Genomic DNA, 25,500 nt, shown 5'->3' with positions numbered 1-25,500 from the left:
AACTCCATATTCATTGAATCTGTAAGGACAAATTGAGCCTCTGCTATTGGTCTGAGATCGCACTATGTATAAGGACACTTTGATATCCTTATTTATGACTCGTGAATCCCATTTAATGTTTGATTTAGAGGATGCTTGTTTCATGTATTCGTTTCTGATTCTGAATCATGATTCATGGTTTTCTATAGTGATTTTCTTTCATAAAAAACACACGTAAAACAAAAATAATTCTGAATCATAATTTTGAATACATGAACTAAACGTCCACTTAGAGTTCAGAATTTTACCAACAACACTTTTAATCTCAAAAATTCATTTTAGGAAGAGTAAATATGTTTGTACAATTTAGTCAGGTGCTTGTATGTGTTTAGGAGAGAGAGAGAGAGGGAAAGGGAAAATGAGATCTCACTTGAATTTCTGGCGTCTGTAAGCCAACATGAGAGTGCAAACGATGTGTAAAGACATCAATATTTGGTCTGAGAACCTCTGCTGTTGGTCCCCCATGAACTCCATATTCATTGAACTTAACAAAATAACAGATAAATATATCAGAACAATTTAAAAGCCAAATGCCAATGGGATTTCGACAGAATTAAATATTTTATTATCCACCAAAAAAAAAAGGAGAGAAAATAAAACAGAATTTGAATCTTGCCAAGCCAAAATGACAGAAAATATATTTACGATATTTATAAAACAAATAAATGTTATGATTCCTTTAAACAATTAAATTGTTCAAAACAAAAGAAATTTGGACGAAAATCTATAAAAAGAACCAAATTGCATATCATATAGTAAGGCAAAAGTAAAGCACGGACCTTTCGGTAAACCGACACAAAATAATTCTTGGGATGTAAACATATAGCAAAATGACAAGTTATGAAAAGTAACTTTCGAAAATTCAAAATTTTGGAACAAGGGAAAAAAATTGTAGATCTATACAAGCTTATTCTAAGACTGTGAAACAGCAAATTGACACCTTTAACATGTCAGATCTACAGAAATATTCACTCAAAGACCCTGTTTTTATCTCTGGCCAAAGAGAGTATGCAAGACAATACAGAATTAACAGGACAAAAAAATATATATAAAAAATAAAGATTTCGTTCATTTTAACGATTTGAGTTTTAAGTTTTAAATTTTTATAGTTAAAATTATCAAAAAATGTCAAATTTAATTTTTTTTATTATAGTTAAAAATTCTTAAAAAATATCACATCTCAATTTAAATCTGCGAAGTGAACATATTAAAATGTATAATAATGACTCTTAACAAACAAAAAAAAACTCTTAAAAAATGTCAAACGAACTGAAAGCCATTGTTGATTTTTTGTTTAACTTCCAAGATTTCAGGCGGAGAAAATTAAAGAACTTTCCTGGGTTTATCTTTGACTTTTCTTTATTAGACAGGAAACGGATGGAAATAGATGTTAAGGAAAAGAAATGAAAAGGAGTAAAGGGTATTATGGTCCAAATGAATATAATCTTTCCGGCGTGGCCTTCTTTTTGAATAACGACGATTGTGAAATTTTTTTGTTAGTTGACTAAAATGCCCTTCAGTTTATATAAACTGCAGTTAACTGACCACGTATAAAATTAAATGAGCCGTATGGGGACATGGAAGGAACATTCTCAAAATTTTCAATGTATTGCTTTGCACCTTTTGAATGGTTTGCAAGTGAAGGAAACAAAAGAAAGAAATTTCCTCTGAAAAAAATTATTAAACATCTTAAAAAGATAAAGAAAATATTTACGTGGAAATGATTATTTTGCGCCGCCGGCAGCAATTGTTGTTTGGTAAGCGTTGAATTAATATTTAACGGTTAAAATTGTACATATTTACATTAAAAATACAGTGCGGTTAGAATTACTCATATTACACATTAAACTGTTAAAAAATTAATTTAATTGTAAAAAAAAAATAATTCATATCAATAGAGTAAAATAACCTTCTTTCACCATAAAAAAATATTAAAACTTTTAATGATACTAATTTTGAGCCATCTCCACTAGTCAATCCTATGAAACTATATCTATGTCAAAATAATGGGGAAGACTTAATTATATATGTTCCTTAATTTATTCCAAGATCTAAAATACATGAATATTCATCTGATATGTACTAATATATAGAAATCGGACATTCGACACAATTATATGAATGTGTAGACTACTATGATCTTATCCCTTTTATTTTCTGTTTTCATTCTTGGTGTGCATGTGTAACAAAATTGATCTTATTTCCTTTAATCCTCTGTAACTAAATTTTCTTAATAAAAATTGGTCTTAGTTTCCTTTGCCGTTTTTAAAGTGGATGGCTTTTTTTGGTTTTATAGTCGTTTCTTTGGTTATCGTCGTTTTTACTGTGGTTATTGTTAGTTGCAGGTGATGTTATTTTTCTGATTATCGTCCTTTTCTGTGTCATTTAAGTTTTCCCGTTAAATGTCGTTTATTGAAGCCATTGTCGTTCGCTGTTTGATGTCAATTATCTTTATTGTTTTTCAATCTGATGTCGTCTATTCAAGTCATTGTCGTTTTTTGAAGATATTTCCATACGATTTTGAATTTGTCCATCGTAGTGTACTGTAGTTCTACTTCTTCCTTGGATTATGATGTTCGGGCAATAAGAAGTGAACGAATTAGGCTTTTAGCAGAGTAAATGCAATTATGCGTGTATATATATGAATGAGTTTTTAATGGTTACATATCTATTGATAGTCGCCCATTAAGTATAATAATTTAATAACGTGGTGTGATAAGAATTTAATTTTATTAATCGTAAATTTTTTTTGATCAACTACTTAATTTATTATAACTATAAAATTAATATCTTATAGTTAAAACAACAATACTCATCGATGGATAAATTTTAGAATAACCATGTATATCTTTCTTCTTCTTCTGAAATTGAAAACTTATATATCATGACGAGTGCAGACTAAAATGAGTGTATAATTAAATTGTGGCTTAATTAGACGTAGTTTCTATTTTCTAATAATATCTTACGGATAATCAGGCTGGTCCAAATTATTTACGCCATCACGGTATTATAGAATACGAATTCGCTCTCCAAGTGAGCTGTCAAAAAACTTGTTTATTTATTTATAAAGAGCAGGCAGAGCTGTATCGCAACTAAGTACATAAATTTTATATTATTTATAGTCTATAATATGTAGCTCTGAATAGAAGCCGGCTTGTCGGTTTTATTTATTTATCTTCTCAAGGCAGCTGATTCCATATTTCTGAATATAATGTTCACTGCATACTAGCTAAACATATAGTTCAACTATATTTGTAACATCAAATGGCTAACATTAATTACTTTATACTACACTTGGCTCGAAATCTACAGTGTTGCATGCTTTCTCCTTTTTGAAGTTTTCTATTCTGTTTCTCCTAGGTACTCACGAGAACCATGCTCGAAGACAAATGTTTAAGAACACCGACCGTGTTAATTAAGAACCATTATTAATAAAATGTAGGCTCCATTTATGAGCCTCATGACGTGATTTTTTTTTATTAACGGATTAAATAACATTGCTTATACTAGGAAGCATGATAATCACTGAATACCACACAACTAATATAAAATTGGGTCAATATTGTGTTGGGATTTATTTTCAAAGATTATTGGGATTTATTTCTTAATTTGTGTATTGATTGTAATCAGATTTGATTGGCATTATTTTGAAAATGTTTGGTTGGTTGATTGTGATTGAGAATAGATGTGCAGCTGGAAAGGTCTTTATGGAAGGTTTCTGCAAGATCTGGAAACTTAATTTAGTTTCTATTTTTGTAAGTCAACTATTGAGCTAAAAATAGTAAATTGATTTGATTGAGATTTTCGTGACTGGATGATCTTCCTCTGTCTCCTAAGAATAAGTCCAGATTCTTATATCAGTTTGGGAAGGTTTCAGAATTAAAGGAGTTTGATTCGGACTGGTTTTGAGAAAGTTGATCGTGACAGCTATGTTGCAGTTATTGTTGCAACAAGGATCTGCAACAGATTTGGTTCAGCGAATTTTTCAAGAAGTGGTCAAGCCTTTAACTTTCTGCCTTTTTATTGAAAGAGTCTCTGGAGTAATGATACACCTTTTGATGAGTTTTTACTGGGTTGTGAGACAGGGGTGAGCACATGTATTCAAGAGAGATGATTTGAGTGTTTTCGGGAGAAAAACTTAGTTGGAGGGATTCCAATGTTAAAAAGTCGAGGGGATCTCGCTGTTCAAGTCCATTGAGAAATTGCATGTTCATAGGTGTCTTCTTAGAGAGGGAGTCTCGGGTAGATTAAGTCTAATTGAATTGTAAAAGAGTTCTTAGTGGATTGTTCATCATCTGGGCGTGGTCTTGTAGAGTAAGGTGTTACCGAACCGCGATACCATTTCTCTCGTGTTATTTTATTTTATGTTTCTGTATTATTCATATATTGTCTTATAAAGTGTTAAAAGACTCGAATCGGTACCAACATATTGAAAGTTATTTTATTTTTCTTATTAGTATTCTAACACATGATCAGAGCCACGACCAATCTACAATTTTTCTGATAAATTGCTCAAACAACACCATTTCTTTTATATTATACTCTCAAGACATATACCTAGCTTTGTATATACTTATTCATCAAAACTATTTCATCATCATAAGATAATTTTTAGATGGAAGTTGTTGATGGGAAGAGCAGTTCCTTAGATTATGAAGGTCGGGCAAAAGAAGTGGAGGAGTTCAGTAAAACAAAAGCCGGAGTAAAAGGACTCGTTGACTCCGGCGTAGCAAAGATTCCAAGATTCTTCGTCCTTCCGCCGGAGATCTTACACAAAGCATCGACCAAATCTACTACAGACGGTGTTGGTTATCAACTTCAGGTTCCGGTGATCGACCTCGAAGGCTGCACGGACCACCGCCGAGCGGAGATCGTCGGTGACATACGTTGCGCTGCAGAGAAATGGGGTTTCTTTCAGATGGTGAACCATGGGGTTCCCAAGACCGTTATGGAGGATTTGAGGGAGAGTATTAGACGATTCCATGAGCAACCCAATGAGGAGAAGACCAAGTGGTATTCCCAAGATGTGTGGAAACGAATTAGGTATTACAGTTATGGATACCTTCACACATCTGCGCCCGCAAATTGGAGGGATTCACTGGCTTGCAATTTTCAAGACCATCCAATAGACTTGGAAGCACTACCTCAAGCGTGCAGGTTATAACTGAATGCCTGTCTTTGCTTTTTCTAATTATATGTACATTATGCCTTGTTTTGAGTTAAAAATAAATTCATGTGAGAGAAAATACTACAGTAAAAAAGGTTTAATTTAAATTTTTGTGAGAAAAAAATACAATAATAAAAACTTAAGTTGTGATTCTAAATAGCAAAATAATTAAAGTGGTCAATTTTAGTTGATAAGGTGATACAAATGCATGCCATTCTTTCTTCTCTTTTTTAAGATGAGTTCAAGTTGATTTGATACTCTATCATCTATTTTCAAGTCCAATTACCCAATGAATGGATTGAGAGGTGTTGGACTTGCGATCTTAATAAAGAAAAACTGAGTTTATCGTTTGAGTAGAATTGGATTAGATCTTTATGTTTTATTGGTATGGAATTAATTTATGCTATAGACAAAGGTGTTGGGGAAATCGGATATTTCCCACTCAAAACAATTTCACTGTGAAAAGTACTTTTAAATAGTACTGTACACGTGAATTGTACAATATATGTGAATAATACTATATAGATGCACAATACTAAATACAGTGGACAAACCCGATAGAATAACTATTGAATTCTAAAAACAAATAAAAGAACACTAGAATTGATAACGGAGTTTGGCCAAATATTGCCTACGTCTCCGGACACTGTGGGCCACTCTATTTACTAAAGAAAAGAAAGATAACAAATTAGGCAGAAATTGTAAAAGCCCACAAATTGAAAATCTAAAGAATTTCTTGCAAATTTACAAAGGGGAGCTCTCAGTTTTTTTGGGATGCAAAACAAATGAGGAGAGACCTGTACTTATAGCATTTGTCTCCCCATCTTCTATGAGTGAACCAGCTGTTACAGCTGGGTTCATTTTCTAAAATCAACACTGTTTTCGGTGCTCCCTCTCTTTTCTTATTCTCCCTCTTTGACTTTCTTTTTTAGTTTTCAACATAAGTATCCAGTCCACAATTTTGACAATGAGCCATTCATATCGACTAACAAAAGGGTACAAGAAGTGATTGCACTACCAATGATCCATTTTTTTTTTTTTTATTTAGAGGGAAAAAAAAAAAAGAAAAAGGCATTGAGGACCTAGGTGAAGTGACCACACTTGTAACTTTGTTCACAAGAAAAGTGTAAGAGTTCTTCTAAAAGAAGTAGGCTAGCTATGCAACAACGTTCAACTTTTAGAATAAAGTCTTGGAGTTTTTGATGCACAACACACACACACACACACATATATGTATATATATAAATTTGCCATGGCATGCTTTTAAATAATATAAGTTGTGATTTTGTTGTGTTTTATTTTGCAGAGGGGAAATAATTGAGTACATGAAATGCGTGGTAAGACTCAAGGAGACACTATGTGAATTACTATCTGAGGCTCTGGGGCTAAGAAGTGTCTACCTAGCCAGCTTAAATTGCATGAAATCTCGGTATTTAATATCCCACTATTACCCAGTTTGCCCTGAGCCTGAACTGACTTTGGGTGTAACCAATCACTCGGATCCATATTTCTTGACCGTATTGTTGCAAGACAATGTGGGCGGTCTACAAGTCCTTCACCAAAATCAGTGGGTTGATGTCCCTTATTTGGATGGTGCGCTGGTAGCTAACATTGGCGACTTGTTGCAGGTAATAATTAATTTGCATACACACATGTATATATATATATAATTGTTGTATAAATGTCATTGGTTTTTCTACTGTTGATAAGCGTCGAGAATTAGTAATTAGTATATTGGGTACCAATTAAACAGAGTGCAAAAAAATAATTACGTATGCGTTATTTTTTTTTAAATAGTCTACGGTTTTAACTGTTAAAAATCATATTAGAATCACATTAAAAGAAAACTTATGATGTTTATGAAAATATGACGGTTTAAATTTACAGAGTGCGTATAAATAAGGTTCGTCATCTAATAAAAATCTTTATGAGCTGCTTTCATACAAATTAGGTATACGGTCAGGTGTCTATATGGATAAAGGGTAAGTAGTCTTTAGTAAAGGCGGATTAAGCCAATTTTTTTTTTTTTCAAATAGTCTCTACGTCCTCGTTGAGAGTCGCTCTGCGAGATGTCAACTAGTCTCTGATTTGGTCTTCAAATCGTAAGTTTCAACCCGTTCCCAACTTTTACCTCGGTGACTGGCGTTGTTGGCCATGATCTCTGGGTTTGATTCACCAAGGTGTTCTAGGTCCTCTATTCTGATGAACATGGGATACGGGGTGGGTTTTCACCGAGTTGATTGCTTGAGTCTATAGGCTACCCCTCCTATCCGCTTCTCTATAGGGTCTACTTTCTTCTTCCTTCAGACTGGGCTAAGCCCTTAGTTTAAGTAGGTTTGAGTTAGATCGTTGCGCTCCTGCCACCTCTTAAAAAACATGTAACCCTACAGGGTCTACTTTCTTCTTCCTTCAGACCAGGCTAAGCCCTTAGTTTAAGTAGGTTTGGGCTAGATCGTTGCGCTCCTGTCACATCTTAAACGACATGTAACGTGTGTAGCTTACTCCACAATTACACGGTTATGTCGTCTAAATGTTTTAACATCAAATTTATATCGAAGTAAATAGAATGCAAATTTGACAAGAACAGTAGGATTTGTTTTTCTTCACCGAATCAAAGAATTTGCATAAATTCTTTTGAAGGTAATTGAAACGCGGGTAGAGTAGAGTAGCAATATTTCTACGACCGAATTGACTGGATACCACTAATGTCTCTTTTTATCTTTTTTCAAAGCTCATTCGGATGTTCTTAAGCAAATATCCTTGTTAATGGTTCTTTTCACGTTTTACGTTGTAGATAATAACCAACGACAGATTCAGGAGCGTGGAGCATCGTGTGTTGGCAGGGCGTGTTGGGCCTCGAGTATCAGCTGCATGCTTCTTCTATCCCAGCACGGCCAATAGTTTAGAGCCCTATGGACCAATAAAGGAACTCCTCACTGAGGATAACCCCCCATTGTATAGGGAAGTTCACTATAAAGAATACGTCACTCTTTATGTGTCAAAGGGTCTAGATGGTCAATCAGCCATCCCTAGTTTTAAGCTGCAATAATATTTTCTTACATATAGCGAAGTGTAAGATACACTAAAATATTGTTATTTTGTGATTGCAACGCAAGATATGTATATAGACAATAGTCTTAAGTGTGACATCTATATTACTTTTTTTTTTTATTTCCATGTAACATCATTCGTTTGTGCATGTATAATACTCAATTTATTTAAGTATAACATTTGAAAAATTTAATTAAGTGTAACATTAAGAAAATATAGTCCAAGAACTCGAGGCAAAACTAACTAGTTTCAAAATACCAAAAACCTTCGTCCACGGATCCACCCACCAGAGGATTCACAAAATTCATTGCCCAAAAACCAGAATTCATGGTCTCCAGGTTCCGCTTATTGATCTCAAAGGCTTCGAGTACGAACGATGATAGGAGAAAAAAGATAGTCAATGGTGTTAAGAATACGGTGGAAACTTGCTTTCAGAAATCAGATGATCGACTATGGGATTCCAGTCATTGTCGTTAGGTTCACTTTTTGAATGTTGGCATTATTGGCAGATTATGACCTCATTCATTTCACTTATTTAAATTAAAAAATTCTTAGACACAATTATATTTAATTTTTTTATTATAATAAAAAATTTTCACATAAAATTATATCTTAACTCGAATTAAAAACTTAAAACTAAACGGGCCTGTGTGTCCAAAAAAATTCAAAAATACAGGTTCAAGACCAAGAAGGCGTAGCTTACAAGCAAACTGGTGTTCAAAACTGAATTGAAATTCAAAAAGGAGACAAAACGAATCGCTTGTTTAATTGATGAATCGCTCGTTTTAATAATCATAACAATCTCTCACAGAATCTTATGGTTAGTTCTCAATCATTCAGATTGTGCAAAACAGCAGGGAACTCTGTTTTGCTGAGACGCCCGCTTTTGGCTGTTTTATTTACCAATATCGCCAATGCAAAGATAAAAGATATCACCATTCTGTTGTCCGTGTCTCTCACTTAATTAAAAAACAGTCATATTAGTGAGCTTTTGTTCGTGTAAGGTTCCAACTTGATCTGTGGTTCTTAACATCTTTCTTCTGCAAAAGAGAGTAAAATTTTTTTTTTAAAAGAAGAGCACCAAGTTATTGTTATGGTGTGAGTTCTAGACTATAAGTACAACTGCTAGAAGACTGAACATGATCATATCACTCTAACAGTGTGTTTAATAGGTTAGAAATGAGAAAATAAAAAAATAAAGGAAGAATTTTGAACAAGAAAATGTAAGTTTAAGTTATTTGGCAGAGATAAATAAAAAACAATTTATAAAGCTCATTAATTTTTAATCCTTTAAATTTTAACCAAAAAAAAAAATTTAACAAACAAATAAAATATAAAATAAAAAGTTTAATATTCACTATTTACCATATTTTTATTTATATTATAACATAATTATAAAATACTTTAAATTTAATATTTTCTTTTTATTTTTCTTTATCTTCTATGAAATAAAAAAAAATCATTTTACTTTTTTTACTTAAATATTTACTTTTTTTTTTTTTTTTTTTCCATCCATCCTACCGAACATAATCCTGGCAGATAAAATAATTTCTACGAGAGACAATAATAAAAAATGAATAATAAATTGACAAGAGTGCTTATCAGAAAACCAAATGAATTCATAAATAATGTGTTTTTTTTTTTTTTTCCGAATTGTTGTCTTGACAAGAAACTCTTTTATACGAATAAAATAGAAAACCATGAAAAGAAAAGAGAATGATCAGCTAGAGCTAATACATTAGTTGCCATCATCTAGGCAATCAAACCAATAGGGAATTCAAAGTCATCATATCATTCTCCAGCAATAAGGAAAAAAAAAAGATAAAAGCTTGTTCCGACATAATCTAACGAAACTTCTACAGAAGTACACAAATTTGAGTTTTTGTAAGAAAAAAAAAAATGAAAAACATAAACAAAAAGGAGAACGATCAGCTAGAGCTAATACTGATTGTGCCATCATCGCGGCAATCAAACCAATAGGGAAAACAATAGTCATCATCTCATTCTCCGACACTACAAAATATTGAATCGAATTAAAAATTATGCTAAGAAAAAAAATGTAGATCTTTTGCATATACGAAAGGAGATAAAAAGAATGTCTTTGGCGAGAAGAACAAGAGGTGATTTTAGACCAATTGAAAGCTCAGATCTGGTTTGGCTAAATCCCATGGCGGAATGAAGAGAGCTTATTGGGAGAGGGAACAGAGACAGTTGAAAGGGTGAGAGAGGAAGGGCGGCGGCACTACTTTGATGGCGTAATCGAAACTGTGCTTCAGAGTGAAACCCTAGAGTTAGACTTGGACGATTAGGGGACAGAGTGGGGGATATTTATATTATACATGAGTATTTCAGACATTTACCCTCTTACCCTTTAAATTTTTAATTTTAACCAGTCACCCTAAGTAAAATTGTTATAATACGTCATATTTTAATAATAATTGTGTTAAAATAGTGTTAAAAATGGACGTTTGACTATAAATTTTGAATTCAAATGTAATATAATCTTTCAATTTCAAAATTTTTAATCCTTAAAATCTAACAAAAATACGAGCAAATTTAAAAAATGAGACATAATAAAATAGTTTTATAAATTTAAAAAATTAATTATTAAAATTAAAAATTGAGGGAGCAATTTGCTAGGAAAAGTTTGAGGGTAATTGTGTAAAGAAGGGCCGAATACAATAAGGCTCTCATCGTGCTTCTCGAGTACCTAATGGGCCAGTGGCCCAAATATCCAGGATTCGGCCCAACCCACCCGGAGACCAAATCCATTGGCCCGATCCATTTCACCATCCCCGTTGCCATCGCCGCCAGCCGCCACGACCTGCGAAAACAACCGCCTTAACATCACTGCTCCTCTCTCTCTCTCTCTCTCTCTCTCTCTCTGTCAACAGGAAATGGCAAATCCATCGGCGAAGCGGCTCTTCCGCAATTTTTGTAAGCTAACTCCTTGATCTCTATTCATTTCTTTTTCTTTTCTCTCATTTCTTGTTACTAAAATGAAAATCTCTGTTTAGGAAGCTTTTGCGTGTCTATGCAATTTGATCAGATGTTAAATGATCTAACTTTCTAATTTTCTAGATGGCATTGAAAATTTTGTAAAGAAACGAGAATCTTGTGAAAGATTAATGTATGGAATTCTTTGTCGGTTTAACTCTCAACAAAAGAAATCAAACAAGGTTGAAGATGATGTAGTGAAGCGAGAAAACAATGTTTCGCAAGTTTCTTCGAGGTCTAGAGTTGAGAAGAAGAAAGTCGCTGAAGATTCTGGACTTGGTAAATACAATTCCGACGATGAAGATTTACTTGGTGATAGTAAGTGGAAATTGGAGCTTGCTTGGCTCTCTAAGGCTCTAGAACCAGCTCTTCAGTTGTATAGGTGGGCTCTACCAACAGGTTTGTTTGTTCATTTCACCATGATTTGGCTTTTAGCAGAGTTGCCAATAAGAAATTTAGGATCTTTATGTGAATTGAGTGATTGAATTGTTCGAATTTAAGTGCAAATAAATCTTTCAAACATTCAGGGGTCGTTTGGAACATATATTCAAGTAATTATTCGGGTTCATTGGCAGGAGCTCTTTCACAAGAGGAAATTTTAGAATTCACACTCTTTGTGAGATAAAAAACACGGTAGTAGAACCCAAATTTTGGGTTTGAACATATGTCCCAAATAAGTCCTAAGGCCCGTTTGGTTCACTTAATCACTCGTTCAAATCAGTGATTTTGATTCATTAGTGGAACTTTGTGAGAAAACCATTGGTGGGAAATTTTTGAATTCAAATTCTTTGTAAGAAGGAAATACTGTAGCATAATCAGAATCAGAATCAGGGATTAAATACATTTGTCAAATAGACCCTGACTTGGCAAGTGATTTAACTGTTGATCCGCAGGAAGTGAGGAAGGAAACGGATCCCCGCCCACCACCCGATCCGTTTCGGAGATCATTTCAAGCATACAGCGGAGTAAGATTGGAATTCAGGATTGGACTCTGAGTGATCTCACCATTGGATTATATCTTTTATATCTTCGTCAAACATCTGTAAATCGTGTTGAAGATGTGAAAGGCACTCAAATCTTTTCAGAATCGATTGTAACTTCTATACCTTATTCTTATTTTAGTTGTATTGTGGAATATTTGCGTGCTGAATGTGGGGTGTGTGTGTTTGTTCACTTATGAAGTTAACACTTTTGAAATCTTATAGTGTTCTTATATGGCATTGGTTTTGCGTTTTTAGGTTCATGACCTTATTTACCACACTGAGTTAGCAAAAGGTTCTTATAAGGATAATCCTACAAGTCTTGCAAAACACAGCATGCTTCGAGAAAGCAATGTATTGAAATTTGTTAGGAATTCCAGTGTGATGAGACCTGGATATTACATAGGGATTGATCCTCGTAAGAAATTTGTGATCCTTGGAATTCGTGGTACCCATACAGTATATGACCTTATCACTGATATTGTTTCTTCAAGTGATGGTGAAGTCACATTTGAAGGCTATTCAACTCACTTTGGCACAGCTGAAGCAGCTCGGTGGTTTCTTAATCATGAGATGGAAACCATAAGAAAATGCTTGGGGAAATTTGAGGTGGTGAACATTCTAATTTGCTTATTTCTTTGAATGGCTCTTCTGTTTTCTATTGCACCTGAGTGTTTTTTATCATTTTTTTTATTAGCTCTTTATTTCACCTGAATTTTAGCTATTGTCGGAGTCAGCCTAACTCACTAACAGGGATTTAGGTTAAGGCTAGTGGGTCATTCCCTTGGAGGTGCTACAGCTTCTTTACTAGCAATAATGTTGCGTAAGAAGTCAGTTAAGGAGCTGGGTTTTAGCCCTGATATTGTTTCTGCTATTGGGTATGCGACACCACCTTGTGTCTCCAAAGAACTTGCCGAAAGCTGCTCCGATTATGTTACCACTGTTGTGATGCAGGTGAGATTTTTCTTTTTAATATTGTTGTCTAATTCATTTCTTATGCTTTCATTTTGTTCTTTCTCACTTTTTTTTTTCCTTCTTTTTTGCAGGATGATATTATTCCTAGGTTAAGTGTAGCCTCTCTGACAAGGATGAGAAATGAAATTATAGATACTGATTGGTAAGTAAATGTATGCTTATCTGAAAGTTATTCACTCTATTTATTTGAACATTTGGAAAGAAGAGGCATGTTGGAGAGAAATGCAAATTGCTTTTAACAAAAGTTTGTCCTTTTGATTTGTTCATTTTTAATAGGATGAGTGTAGTTGAGAAGGAAGATTGGAGAGGCGTCATAGATTTGGTTACAAATGCAAAGCAGGTGGTTTATTCAGTGCAAGACGTAGCTAGGAGACTTGCCGATTATGCAAAGTTTAGGAGGAACGAAGATTCGTCTGGTGAGCCACCCTGCATTATACTCAATGTTGTCAATATTTTTGTTAGAACTAGTGACTTCTCCTGTGACCAAACTCTGATGACTTAAGGAAGAGCTTGGGAATGATCTTATGATTCAAAAGTAAAGTTTACACGTGGGTTGCTACATTTGCTCTCTTCCCTTTCTGAAATGCTGTATCGATGTCTGCGCAGATAATCTTGTCAAAAAAGAATCACCTGCTTCTCCAAGGGCCGCTTTAACCTCAAAAACAGGATCTGAAAATCCTGTTGCTGTTGAAGATGGAGGATCTTCCTGCGCAGTGCCTGAGGAGTTATTTGTGCCAGGTGCTGCTTACTACCTAAAGAGGAATCGGGATTCACATACAGTAAACGGCGGGGAGTTTTTCACACTCTGGAAGAGGGATCCAGGTGAACATTTTCAGAGAATTGTGCTTTCCAACAACTTAATATCAGACCACAAATGCGATAGTCATTACTATGCTTTGAGAGATGTACTCAAAGGCTTACCCGGCACGGATGATGAAGGTATTTTCAGATGAAGACAAAAGCTAAATGCTCTAATTGTTATCTATTTTATATCCATGATTTTTTTCCCTGACCAACTTAGAATTTTTTTTTTTGTTAGAGAATTTGTACAGTTCGGAAATTGTTGCATCTTTCTGCACCTATATGCATCCAATGGTTGTCATTGAACCGTAGTTGTTATTGTTGTATCTTCTGTTATATCTGATTTTACGTATGGCGTTTCAGATGATATTGGAACACTGTCTGAAACACAGCTTAATTAATTAAGATCCGGGTTAATTACGTCCAGTTGCTCGAACAGAAAAAAGTGCAGAAATCAAAAGAACACACAAATGATATCGCAGTTCGGTGCGCACACCTACATTTGCGGAGTCATGCCTAGACAGTAAACAATTTCACTATGTTCTAGAAATTACAGATACCGGACGGACTTATTCACTCAAGGACTCCCTTCTAGACAATAACGCCGCTGTGACGGATCTCCACAGTGATTGTTTAGCGTGCACCACACGTCTTCTATTCACCTGACGAACTCCCTTCAACCGGCAGAGCTTTCTCCTGAAAGCAACAAATTCCTCTCCCGAAGGACGATCTCAATAACTCATAAAAACTCACAGACGTCTCTCTGAATATTTTCTCAGTAATAAGCTCTCAAATTCACAGACTTTTCCTCTGGAGATATTCTATTAAATTTGTCTCTTCACATATGCTCTAAAACAAAGCCTTTAAATAAAGTGAAGAGAATCTCATTCAAATCTATTCTCGATAAGATCTCTATTATCTTCATGATTCTCTCTTCTAGATAGACTCTAAAATATCTTCACGTTATCTTTTCAATCTCCAATTCGAATTATGCAGCAAGCTATCAAATTCGAATTAATTATCCTTGTAAACTTTGAATTCGGATTTAACCTTCTCATCCACCATCACCTTTATAGCACATAGTCTAATCTATCTTACCTCACCAGTGGCCTTCTTCTCCAAGCTCCTCTCACTTCTAACGTTAACAATATATGTTTATCACATGTAAACCTCTCATGCTTCACGTAATACATCAAGCTTAATTTGATTTTAAATATTCTTTTGTAAACGTTATCCGCAAGCTCTAATTTTGAACAACTCCAAACAATAATCGGATTAAGTCAAGAATTCAAATCTGAAAACAGCTTGATCTCTATGTAAGCTTTATCTCCTATTTAAATTCAAATAACTAATGCCTTATCTTCCTTTAACCAGAGTCTTATCCTTATTTCTCCAAATCTCAACAATTGTCTTATCTTCCTTTGACCAAGTTTTTATCCTTATCTCTTCAAATCTCAACTCAACAAAATCTGCAACTTTAACTTCAAATCTGATTTTAAATCTTCTTCTGCAATACGAAATCTTCTTGAACCTGTTTTTTTGAATTTTTACAAGATTGAAAATAAATTACCAACTAATAAAAATACTTAACAATCTCTCCCTTTAATATTTTTTGACAAAACTAACAAGAGATCGTAAAAAAATTTAAAAACAACAAAAAATATAAAATTACATTGTTCTCCACATTTTTGTCAAAAATAGGCCAAAGACACAAAAAAATAAAAAAACTCACACCCTAGAAGCGTTTTCAGCAACTGATGTGCATATCATGTTGTAATACTTGTTGAAACACTCGGTGTAACATTTCGCACTAGATATCTATGAACGCATATCCTTTTTAAGCGTCTTTAGATATCAACACTTCACCCCAGAAACGTCTTTAGATATTAGAAATTATTTAGATCCTTTTTAAGCCTTTATATTCCTTAATGCAGTTTCTTAATCTATGCTTAATTTAGTGGGATGCTCTTTTGTATTTGCGAATAATTGAAACATTTCATTAGTTCCGGTGTTCTTTTAAATTTGGGTTATTTTTTAGTTTATTTAATCATAATCATGTTATTGGCTTGATTTTAATCACTTTCAACTCCATGGAACAATCAAGCTTGTTGTGTTGGTTGTCTTGGTGACATGTTGGTACAAAATCATAATTCAGAATCATTTTCAGTTTACGTGTGTTTTTTATTAGAAAAAATATTATAATGAATCACGAATCATGATTCGAACCATGATATAAATCTTTATACTAAACACAAATATGTTCCAAGAAGTCATTTTGTCTAATTTGATTGTGATGCCTCAACAACACGAGCGTTCCGCCAACGCTTTCATGAGTTTGATATCAACCACAGGGTCTTTGAAAATTGTTGATAATTTTGTTCACATACTCGTAAATTTTTAAAACAGAGGACACAAATTAAAGACTCTAAAGGATGGGAGGGACATAAATCTACGGTGTAAATTAGGCATATATAGTACCATTTATCATTTATGAAGTTTAATTATCCACCCGTAACACTTTTATGTGTAAATTAAACTCAAATTTTTTAACCAAAGTTGTACATTTGAATACCAATTCTTTAAAGTAGTATTCGTCTAACTCAGGTGTAAATTAGCAGCTAAAGAGGGAAGGTTCCCTAATTCGTTAAATAATATATTAAGGCATCGTTCGTTTCGCTGATTCGAGTTTAAAATTCGAGTTTTATTACAGTAAAAAGCTTTCACAAACAGTCACATCTAATTTTTTTGCTACAGTAAAAAGCTCTCACAATGTCATATTACTATTATGATGATGATGATAAATGGTGAGTTTCTTTGGTATGACTCGAAAAAATAATTAACGGTAGTTTTTTACTTTTCAACCTTCAAATTTGTATTAAAAACTATCTGTTTTGCATACTTTTTTAATGTGATGTGATTTTAACTAAATCCAACGCCGTTTACTAGAGAACGTTGCTGATAAATGTGCCTATTGGTCTGAAATACACTTGTTCATCTCACTCTATCTAATTCTACTAGTTAACCTACTTTGAAATGACAATCTGCTGTCCTTATCGTTCTTCTTTCATGATTTATATCCAATATTGTTGTTACTGAACGATCAAACAAGTCCTATATTTAGGCCAAGACTTTGAACATCTGCCTCCCATTCAAACTACATTAAAAATTTAAAAATGCTGCAAGCAAATTATGCCAGCATGCAAAACAAATTTATCAGCAAGATTTGTACGTGATCGTTTGAAAATGAAACTCTTTTTCTTATGATTACTCAATCATCACGCAAATTAGGCATTTTATGTGTTCTATTTATGTCGTCAGTGCAGTAACTTGTTTGTCTAGCTTCTAGAGTAAATTGCCCTATAAGAGAGATTCATTGTATTAGTATTTTTCATATATATATATATATATGGATTTGTTCTTGTGTATATTCCACGAGGATTCTTTTGGCGGTGTGTTTGTCACACGTTTCGTGGATTTAATATATTCACAATTTCGTTATCTTCTTACATATACAAAATTGGCCATATTATTCTTCACATTTATTTTAAAATTAAACTAATCGAGCTTAGGGACATAAACAGTAGAAAATAAATAGTGGGTTTTACACTAGTTTGAATATAAAATTGGTACAATATACTAGACTTTAGCTACGTAATATATAAGACATGCAATATATAAACATTAATTATGAATTAACGGTCTAATATAGCTGGGTGTCTTCTTGACTGGTCATATGGACATATATATCTGCGCGTGATTTATTTAATTTTCCTATTTCAACATTAATTAATTGATAGTTAAATACATGATTAAACGCAAATTATAAAGTTTAACTTTTCCGTTTTGCTTTAGAACAGAAGATACATATAGCGATACATAAAAGCACGAACTAACGATCAAGGTCATATAAGATAAACAAGTGATTTCAACTTTTAGATCCTTATTTTGAGTTTTTATTAGGTACGGATGTCTCAATATATAAGTGTGTGAGAAATAAAATGTAGAAATCCTAAAATGAAACTATATTTAAGAAAATATATAGACTAAATATCTTCTTGTTCTTGGTTTCTTTTTCTTTTTTTTTTAAGGGAAAAACCTATCTTTATTCTTGATATCACATCATGGCATTTGCACGATTATGAACAATATTTAATAATACTATCATTGTTAAGCATCATAAATAATAGAAGATCGACCCACTAATTATCTTCTTGTTCTTGTTTTCTTTTTCTTTTTTTTTTCAAGGTAAAAAAGAAAAAAAAAAGTGAGAAAGAACAAAATTGTAAACAATGTTACATGTTATTAACACCACACACTAATTAAAATTGAATCTCACTTATATAATTTATAAATGAATTGATCTTCTATTAATTATGATACTTAACATCAGTAGTATCTTCAAATATTATTCATAATTGTGTTAATGCCATATGATATCAAGGATAAAAATAGTTTTTTTTTTTTTTCCTTGAAAAAAAAAAGAAAAAGAAAACAAGAACAAGAAGATAATTAGTGGGTCGATCTTCTTGTTCTTGTTTTCTTTTTCTTTTTTTTTTTAAGGGAAAAAAGAAAAAAAAAAAACCTATTTTTATCCTTGATATCATATGGCATTAACACAATTATGAATAATATTTGAAGATACTACTGATGTTAAGTATCATAATTAATAGAAGATCAATTCATTTATAAATTTTATAAGTGAGATTCAATTTTAATTAGTGTGTGGTGTTAATAACATGTAACATTGTTTACAATTATATATTGGCCACAATCTTGTAAGGCTTTTTTTTTTCTTTTTTTTTTGGGGGGGTCGGTGACATACGTGGCTTTGTCAGCCAGTATAACCCAACTTGGAACACAATTATGACCCTTATTTCATCGTTTTGCAATTACTTCTACTTCAACACACACTACATAGTGTGAAGCATCTGGTAGTGACGTGGGAGTTGGCTCCTCCTGGACCCACACGTAAGAGAATTAGTGCCACACGTGCGACAAGTGTGATGATCAAAGTTAATATAAAAAATCACTATATAGTATTCTTTTAGTGATTAATTAATAATATAATCTTCTAGTTAAACAAAGAAACAAATTTAATTCGCCCCAAGGGTACCATATTTCCACTTGACCCTTCGAAGTTCGAATGCCATATTTATTTATATATAAAGAAACATTAATTTAATTAAAGACACCTTTTTTAATACGTCAATATATCAGTAGAACAAGTTTTTTATCCGTTAAATTTACATAAAATCACGTAAAAATTAAAAAATATACAAATTTAACGATTAAAAAATTTGACCTACCTGTACGTTAGACATACCATAAAATATCTTTAATTTAAAAGCAAACTCCATAGTTTTCTTCGAGCTTTGATAAGACTACACCAGTACTGTCCAATTATTGGATGAGATGTTTAGTCTTGACACCGTGTTTTTTGCATAGAAAGCAATTAATTATTGTTTAACACTGCTATCCACTTCATAATATGTAGACTGTGTTTTCAAGATCTGAACAGGTCTTCTCTTTTTCCATGTTGCTCATTTCTTTTTAATTTATTGGTCGATAATTAGTTTTAGAATATCTACATCTGTTGGGTTGAAAAATATGTACAGTACTTGTGTATATATTAATCCTTTTCTTGAAGGGATAAACGAGATTTATTTCCTGAGTTTAAAATGAAAAATAGGAAGTTATAAATTAAATGATTGTCCAGGGTTCAAACATAAGTACCATTAGATTAGATTAATTGTAGTTAAATGGAAAAAAAAAAAAAAAACCTTTATCTTGGCAGTTTGCATAGAAGTTTAACTAGAGTATATGCAAATCTATTACTGCTGAACTTGTATCTAGAACATGCATCGCACTAGTACCAATTATTGTTTTTTGTCATTGTGATGCCCCAGTTGTGGTGTGGCCACGTACGCCTTTATGATCAGCTAAAGACATATATACTCATTCACAAGGACAATATTGGATAACCATGAAAGAGTAAGATTAGTTCATTAATTACAATTAATCCAACCACTTAATCCCAATTTTCCATTATTTTAATCCATTCATCATTAACTTGTTGATCATTGGACATCATGTGGGAGCACCTGCATACGAGTATATATCTAACGCATTACACACTAAAAATATGATGATCAGTGAATTGATCACATCAAGAAAAGACATATATAGGTTACATATATAAATATATATATATATATATATATATATGAATGTATATATCCTTTTCTCCCCTTTTATATACGTGAAATTATATATGTGAAAAGAAAAATATTAGTGTCACTCATTTTGTCAATCTCTCTTTGTTTTACACGTGAACTTTATTATCTTATTTTCTATTAAAATAATAAAAATATTATATTAGTGAAGTGACAGAGAGAATGACGCTATTGATGTGAAAAATGTTTGAGCTAATTAGGAGGGTTTAAATAAAGTTTTTTCCCCTCTTCACTCTTATGTGAAAAGTTCTGAGCTATATATTAAGTATAAGAGTTCAAGAAAGTTTAGAAACCAGGGATAATGGAGTGCGATCTTTTAAGATTAGTTGAACCTCAACTAAATTATTGCCTAAAGTACGAATTTATTATTTTAGTATAGCACCCTTTAATTAACAAATGAACATACCATGCTGTCTCATAGATCATTCACTTCTCTTTCATTTCTCAACTGTTTGCAAAAAAGTACACATGTCAGAGGACTTGAAGATTGTCGTTGCACTATGCTAAGCTTTAAATATTTGCTGTTTTAATTTAGAGCTTTTTTACTCTCCATTTTAGTGTTATTAAAAAAGTATATTCTTAATTTTCGACCGTTGCAAATATTATCGTCAGATTGGTTTTTTTTTTTTTTATTACTTATCATTCCTATTAAATGAATTCTCTTCAATTCTTACTTATTCCACTTTTCACTTGAATGAATTCTCTATTGTTTGTTTACAACGATCCTAATTATGTAGTTCACATAATTTTATATAGAAGAGGCTATTCTCTTACTCCTGCTTCTATTTCAATGGTTTGTCTCATTTATTAATTAAGGAATATATTCTTTATATATATATATATATGTCTAGTCTATAGTGTATATTGTCTCCCTAAGCTCCATAAATTAAGTTCTGAATCTTAGAGTACAGTTCTAAATTTTAACTGGTCAGTAATTAATAAACTGCAATCAAAATGGAGGCCTGACTGTTTTGGAGTTGGACTTTAGGATTTTTGACTAGACTACAATCTAGCTTCTTATTGGGGTTAAGCCTACCCCACTCAATCTAAGGATTAATTGGGACAGACAAGGTCCTAATTTTATGAAAATACTTATCCCGCTGTCTTTTGAGGCCAAAAATGTCCTCCAAAAATTACTTGGGATGATCACGAACTGCTTCTTTGATTGGTCTATGAGTGTGACATGTTAACTTATAATCCATTTGACTAATTAACTCTTTGTTTGATTTATTAGGGGCCCAACTATAGAAATTTTCAAGCTCTTCTGCAATTAATTAGGATATTAAATTAACAAGTGGAGGCAAGTGTTAAGTAATGTGACATCTAAGGCAAAAGAGAGAGAGAAAATCGTACTGCATATTTACAGGAAATAACAACCTCCTTTCGGCCGGTTTAGTCAAATTTTCTGTCTGGTTTATTAGTGTATTTTGTATATGTATATATATTAAGTGTTTAAAAAGTAACAAGCTAAGATTGATCGTCATTAGGGGGAAAAAAATGCTAAAAAGCTAAGACAGGGTCAGATCAGAGTCATCCACGCGCAAAAGATACTCTTGCATGCATAATAAGTTTTTTTTTTTTTTTTTTTTTTTTTTTTTTTTTTTTGAGGGGAAATAATAGGATGATTTCGGCATCACTCCATTTGCCAGCTGTCACATGACTTGTAGATTAGTTTCTCAATTTTATAAGCTGCAGTGCCGGTAATTAATAGTCGTTTTCACTTTTGAATTAACTAGAGGTTAAAAATAACTAACAGAACCAACAATGAAAGCTTTAGTTTTGGTTCCCTAGAAGATTGGGGTTAGTTTTATTAGAATTTCAATGCTTTACTTTTATTGTAAGATCAACAGGGCATCTGAAGACTCAGCTAATTTCGGGACCCACAGTTTAGTCTCATTCTCTCAGATAAGATTCCATTATATATAATCAACCACTAACTGTATCTGTTCTATATATATATATATATACAAAAACGTATATATAAAACATATAAGAAGAAATAAAAATTCAAAATAAATATGATCCCTATGATAGATCAAAAATATACCAAGCAAAACAAAATGGGTTTGGTTTATGTCTTTGTGATAGCTCTTTTTGTTGTTCGAGGAATCTTATTTGAGAGTCCGAAATTAATTAGGTCAGGAAGGGGTAGAAAAGATGATTTAAATATTCTAAAAAAATGAAATCTGTACCCCATTAAGGGAACCAATTGTAATTAAGTATTGATTATTTGTACTCTCACCACTAGCCTCCCTCTTTAGTCTTTATAAACCGGGGGATCATATTGATGCTAATCAACACATCATTAAAGCTAAGATAATATCAAAGCCAAAACCGCCCCCAAAAATTATCAAACCAAGATAGCGCTGATCAAAAGATTCATCAATTAAGATGACGAGTTCTGGTTCTCCTTGTGGAGCCTGCAAGTTCTTGAGAAGAAAATGCGTTAGAGGTTGCGTTTTCGCGCCTTACTTCTGCCATGAACAAGGTGCTTCTCACTTTGCAGCCATTCATAAGGTCTTCGGTGCAAGCAATGTATCTAAGTTGCTTGCTCATCTTCCTGTGAGCGATCGTCCCGGCGCTGCAATCACCATCTCCTATGAAGCTCAAGCCCGGCTCAAAGATCCTATTTATGGCTGCGTTTCGCATATATTTTCTCTCCAACAGCAGGTAATTAAACCATAAGTAGTGCACTTCAAGTTCCTTATAAATCTGTATACATTCTGTATAATGGTGCACGTTTCTGATCATTCAGATCTTGTGAGAAAAAAAAAAATCAAACGTTATGCAAGTGTGCAATGAAATATAATGTTTTCTCAAAAGAAACAAAAATGATAATATTCAATGTAGATATGATGCGCTTTACAAACATTTATTAGCTCTTGGTGTCTATTGATCATACTTTCAAACAATTTTTTTTTTCTTTCTGTACAAATGTTGGTTTTGTTTACAAAAACCACAAAAATATTTTCTGATTTCGCATTACTTAATATTTACCATAGTCTTGTTTCCTTTACTTGTGATCATTGGCAGGTGATTAATTTACAAGCACAACTAGCTTTGATCAAGGAACAAGCAGGAGCTCAAGGTTTTCAGAACGGCTCTTCCAGTACTGCAAACCCTAACGAGAGGTATAACAATGGAAGACAATATCAGCAAGTAGAAGATCTCCAGAATTGGTTTCAATCAGAAAACTCAAACATGGTGCCACAATATAGTCCGAACCTGACGAACGAAGCCTCGATGATGCCACCATACTTTGAGAGTAAGCCAATGTGTTCTAACTCTTCTGGAAGTTGCGAGAATATTTCGATCTTTGCAGAAGATCAAAATGGCTTGTACGGAAAGTACGACGAGGCTTATCACTTCATGTCTTCATTGGACAACTTGCAAACAGTCAACAGGCAAATGGGTTTTCAGGAGTACCCCGACGAACTTCAGTCAATGCCTTTTAGCTATACCCGGCATTCATGATCAGAATTAGAACAAATTAGGCTGGCTCTGCCCAAGAATTAATAATATATTATATAGCAATATGAAAAGGATATAAGTCTCCAATTTGGATATACATTGAAACAATGAATTAGTAAGAACTAGGTAATTGTTGCCTTTGTGTAAGTTGGAAACCCTAAAAATGGGTATCATACCATTTGGAACAAGTTACATCATTGGTAATTGATATTGATGAAGTTCTAGCACTGGTTATATATGCTACGGATGAAAAGAAAATTTATAATATATAAATTGGATATATATATATATATATAAATATATATAAATATCTTGGATCCAGGAATGAAGTTCATTTTTTTCCCCTCGAAAATGCAATGTAGTTCTATTTTGCCTTTAAGATTGTTCAAATCCCATGTGTATATACAGATTCCCTTACAAATTAATGGTGTTCTTGGCCAGCTGTTTAGCCAGGGAATATTAGCCATAATGAAATGAAAAGTTATATTCCCGATCATCACAAAAACAAATAAATAAATATAACGTTTTCTGATCTTTTTGAGGTTTATGGCATGTGCTCTGTGGATTATGTCGAATCTGACATTCTAGTCACGTTGTTACCTGATCTCAGCATTACTACTCATAAAACTTAAAAGAGACCGAGTGATTAGTGAGTTCCTTTTTTTCCCTTTTTTTTTTTTTTACCATGTGATTATACTGTCTAAGATGATCATAAACGGATATTGAATGTAACCCTTAATTTGTTGACTTTCGATCTCTTGGTCTATATAACAAAAGCCGACTGAATTATTATACACGTTGTGCTGCTGATCAGTTATATAAGTTATGTATTGTTCCCAAATTTTTCAGCCAGGCCCAGTTGATATTGTTCCTATATACGCGCTATAAATATATATATTATGTTTATATATGAAGTTTTAGTTTTAGGTGATAATCAGTTTTTTGTGTTGCTTTTTCTTTCTGTTTCATCTCATGGAGCCATATTCTTTTAGCCCCTTGCTTCTGTGTGTGTGTGTATATTATACGTGCTGCATGTATATACGTGTTTTATATAGTACTGTAATTAAAATTGTTGATATTGGAACTTAGGACTCGTTCATTTTGCCGATTCGAGTTTTCAATTCAAGTTTAGAAGTGACTTTATGTGAGAGCTTCCAACTGTAGCAAAAAAAAAGTTAGATGTGACTTTTGTAAGAGCTTTTAACTGTAGCAAAATTGAAATTGAAAACTCGAATCGATAAAATGAATGAGGCCTTAATTACCATAGTCAACGAATCAACTTTACATAATTGTACGCTATAAATCTACTAGAAATGTAGATTCTGATCTAGAGAAAGTTACATCCTTATTTACACATTTATGTTTGCATACAATACACATAGTCCCAATTCTTATAACAAAAATAAAAAATAAAAACCAAGATAAATATTACGAGCCTGAAGAGATTACCTGATTTTACGTTAACACTTTTGAATCTTTTAAATAAAAAGCGAGTGAGGATAACTAGAATTGGGGGTGGGAAAAACATCTCAACCATGTTGGCATCTAAATCGCACTAAACCCCGCTCAAACATTGTATTTAAAATAAGAAAGAAAAAAAAAATTAAGGATAACATATACGTTAAAAGGCTAATAACACAATGCCAAAAGAATAGAAAACCAAAGAAGGGAAAAGGGCAAAAATGATCCTAAAAAGCCAAATAAAAAAACATTCGGGTGGTATATTTTCTCAATTAAAGATCAATAAAGGCCTCATTAAAACCTTGTTTCGGTTAAATTTTTAGAA

At 32.8% G+C, this 25,500-nt stretch overlaps 3 protein-coding genes and 2 non-coding genes across 5 annotated transcripts; 3 read left to right on the top strand and 2 right to left on the bottom strand.

Moving 5' to 3' along the window:
• Positions 1 to 4,631: 4,631 nt before the first annotated feature.
• On the top strand, positions 4,632 to 8,255 carry LOC21393099 (1-aminocyclopropane-1-carboxylate oxidase homolog 11). Its single transcript, XM_010113595.2, has 3 exons — positions 4,632 to 5,196; positions 6,513 to 6,834; positions 8,001 to 8,255. Exons 1-3 carry the CDS (start codon positions 4,655 to 4,657, stop codon positions 8,253 to 8,255), a joined length of 1,119 nt encoding a protein of 372 aa, XP_010111897.1. The 5' UTR covers positions 4,632 to 4,654.
• Positions 8,256 to 9,971: 1,716 nt separating this feature from the next.
• Positions 9,972 to 10,054, bottom strand: LOC112094548. The gene has a single exon (XR_002903593.1). It is a non-coding gene; the product is annotated as a small nucleolar RNA Z102/R77 (small nucleolar RNA).
• A 125-nt stretch (positions 10,055 to 10,179) lies between these two features.
• On the bottom strand, positions 10,180 to 10,263 carry LOC112094547. Its single transcript, XR_002903592.1, has one exon. It is a non-coding gene; the product is annotated as a small nucleolar RNA Z102/R77 (small nucleolar RNA).
• An 855-nt stretch (positions 10,264 to 11,118) lies between these two features.
• On the top strand, positions 11,119 to 14,802 carry LOC21393098. Its single transcript, XM_024175724.1, has 9 exons — positions 11,119 to 11,194; positions 11,339 to 11,653; positions 12,148 to 12,347; positions 12,493 to 12,843; positions 12,988 to 13,188; positions 13,281 to 13,351; positions 13,486 to 13,625; positions 13,816 to 14,148; positions 14,374 to 14,802. The coding sequence occupies exons 1-9, from the start codon at positions 11,155 to 11,157 to the stop codon at positions 14,409 to 14,411; spliced, it is 1,689 nt and encodes a 562-aa protein (XP_024031492.1). The 5' UTR covers positions 11,119 to 11,154; the 3' UTR covers positions 14,412 to 14,802.
• Positions 14,803 to 22,634: 7,832 nt separating this feature from the next.
• Positions 22,635 to 23,717, top strand: LOC21393097 (LOB domain-containing protein 29). Its single transcript, XM_010113593.1, has 2 exons — positions 22,635 to 22,913; positions 23,277 to 23,717. The coding sequence occupies exons 1-2, from the start codon at positions 22,635 to 22,637 to the stop codon at positions 23,715 to 23,717; spliced, it is 720 nt and encodes a 239-aa protein (XP_010111895.1).
• Positions 23,718 to 25,500: the final 1,783 nt, after the last annotated feature.

Source organism: Morus notabilis, unplaced genomic scaffold (genome assembly GCF_000414095.1).
Source record: "Morus notabilis unplaced genomic scaffold, ASM41409v2 Scaffold40, whole genome shotgun sequence".
Classification (NCBI taxonomy): domain Eukaryota; kingdom Viridiplantae; phylum Streptophyta; class Magnoliopsida; order Rosales; family Moraceae; genus Morus; species Morus notabilis.
This window is presented reverse-complemented; position numbering and strand designations above follow the sequence as displayed.

Coding starts and splice junctions, on each gene's coding strand:
- LOC21393099 (XM_010113595.2), top strand. CDS start 4,655: ATGGAAGTTGTTGATGGGAAGAGCAGTTCCTTAGATTATGAAGGTCGG. Junction 5,197..6,512: donor GCACTACCTCAAGCGTGCAG/GTTATAACTGAA, acceptor TTTATTTTGCAG/AGGGGAAATAATTGAGTACA. Junction 6,835..8,000: donor ACATTGGCGACTTGTTGCAG/GTAATAATTAAT, acceptor TTTACGTTGTAG/ATAATAACCAACGACAGATT.
- LOC21393098 (XM_024175724.1), top strand. CDS start 11,155: ATGGCAAATCCATCGGCGAAGCGGCTCTTCCGCAATTTTT. Junction 13,352..13,485: donor GAAATTATAGATACTGATTG/GTAAGTAAATGT, acceptor CATTTTTAATAG/GATGAGTGTAGTTGAGAAGG. Junction 14,149..14,373: donor ACCCGGCACGGATGATGAAG/GTATTTTCAGAT, acceptor ATGGCGTTTCAG/ATGATATTGGAACACTGTCT.
- LOC21393097 (XM_010113593.1), top strand. CDS start 22,635: ATGACGAGTTCTGGTTCTCCTTGTGGAGCCTGCAAGTTCTTGAGAAGA. Junction 22,914..23,276: donor TATTTTCTCTCCAACAGCAG/GTAATTAAACCA, acceptor GATCATTGGCAG/GTGATTAATTTACAAGCACA.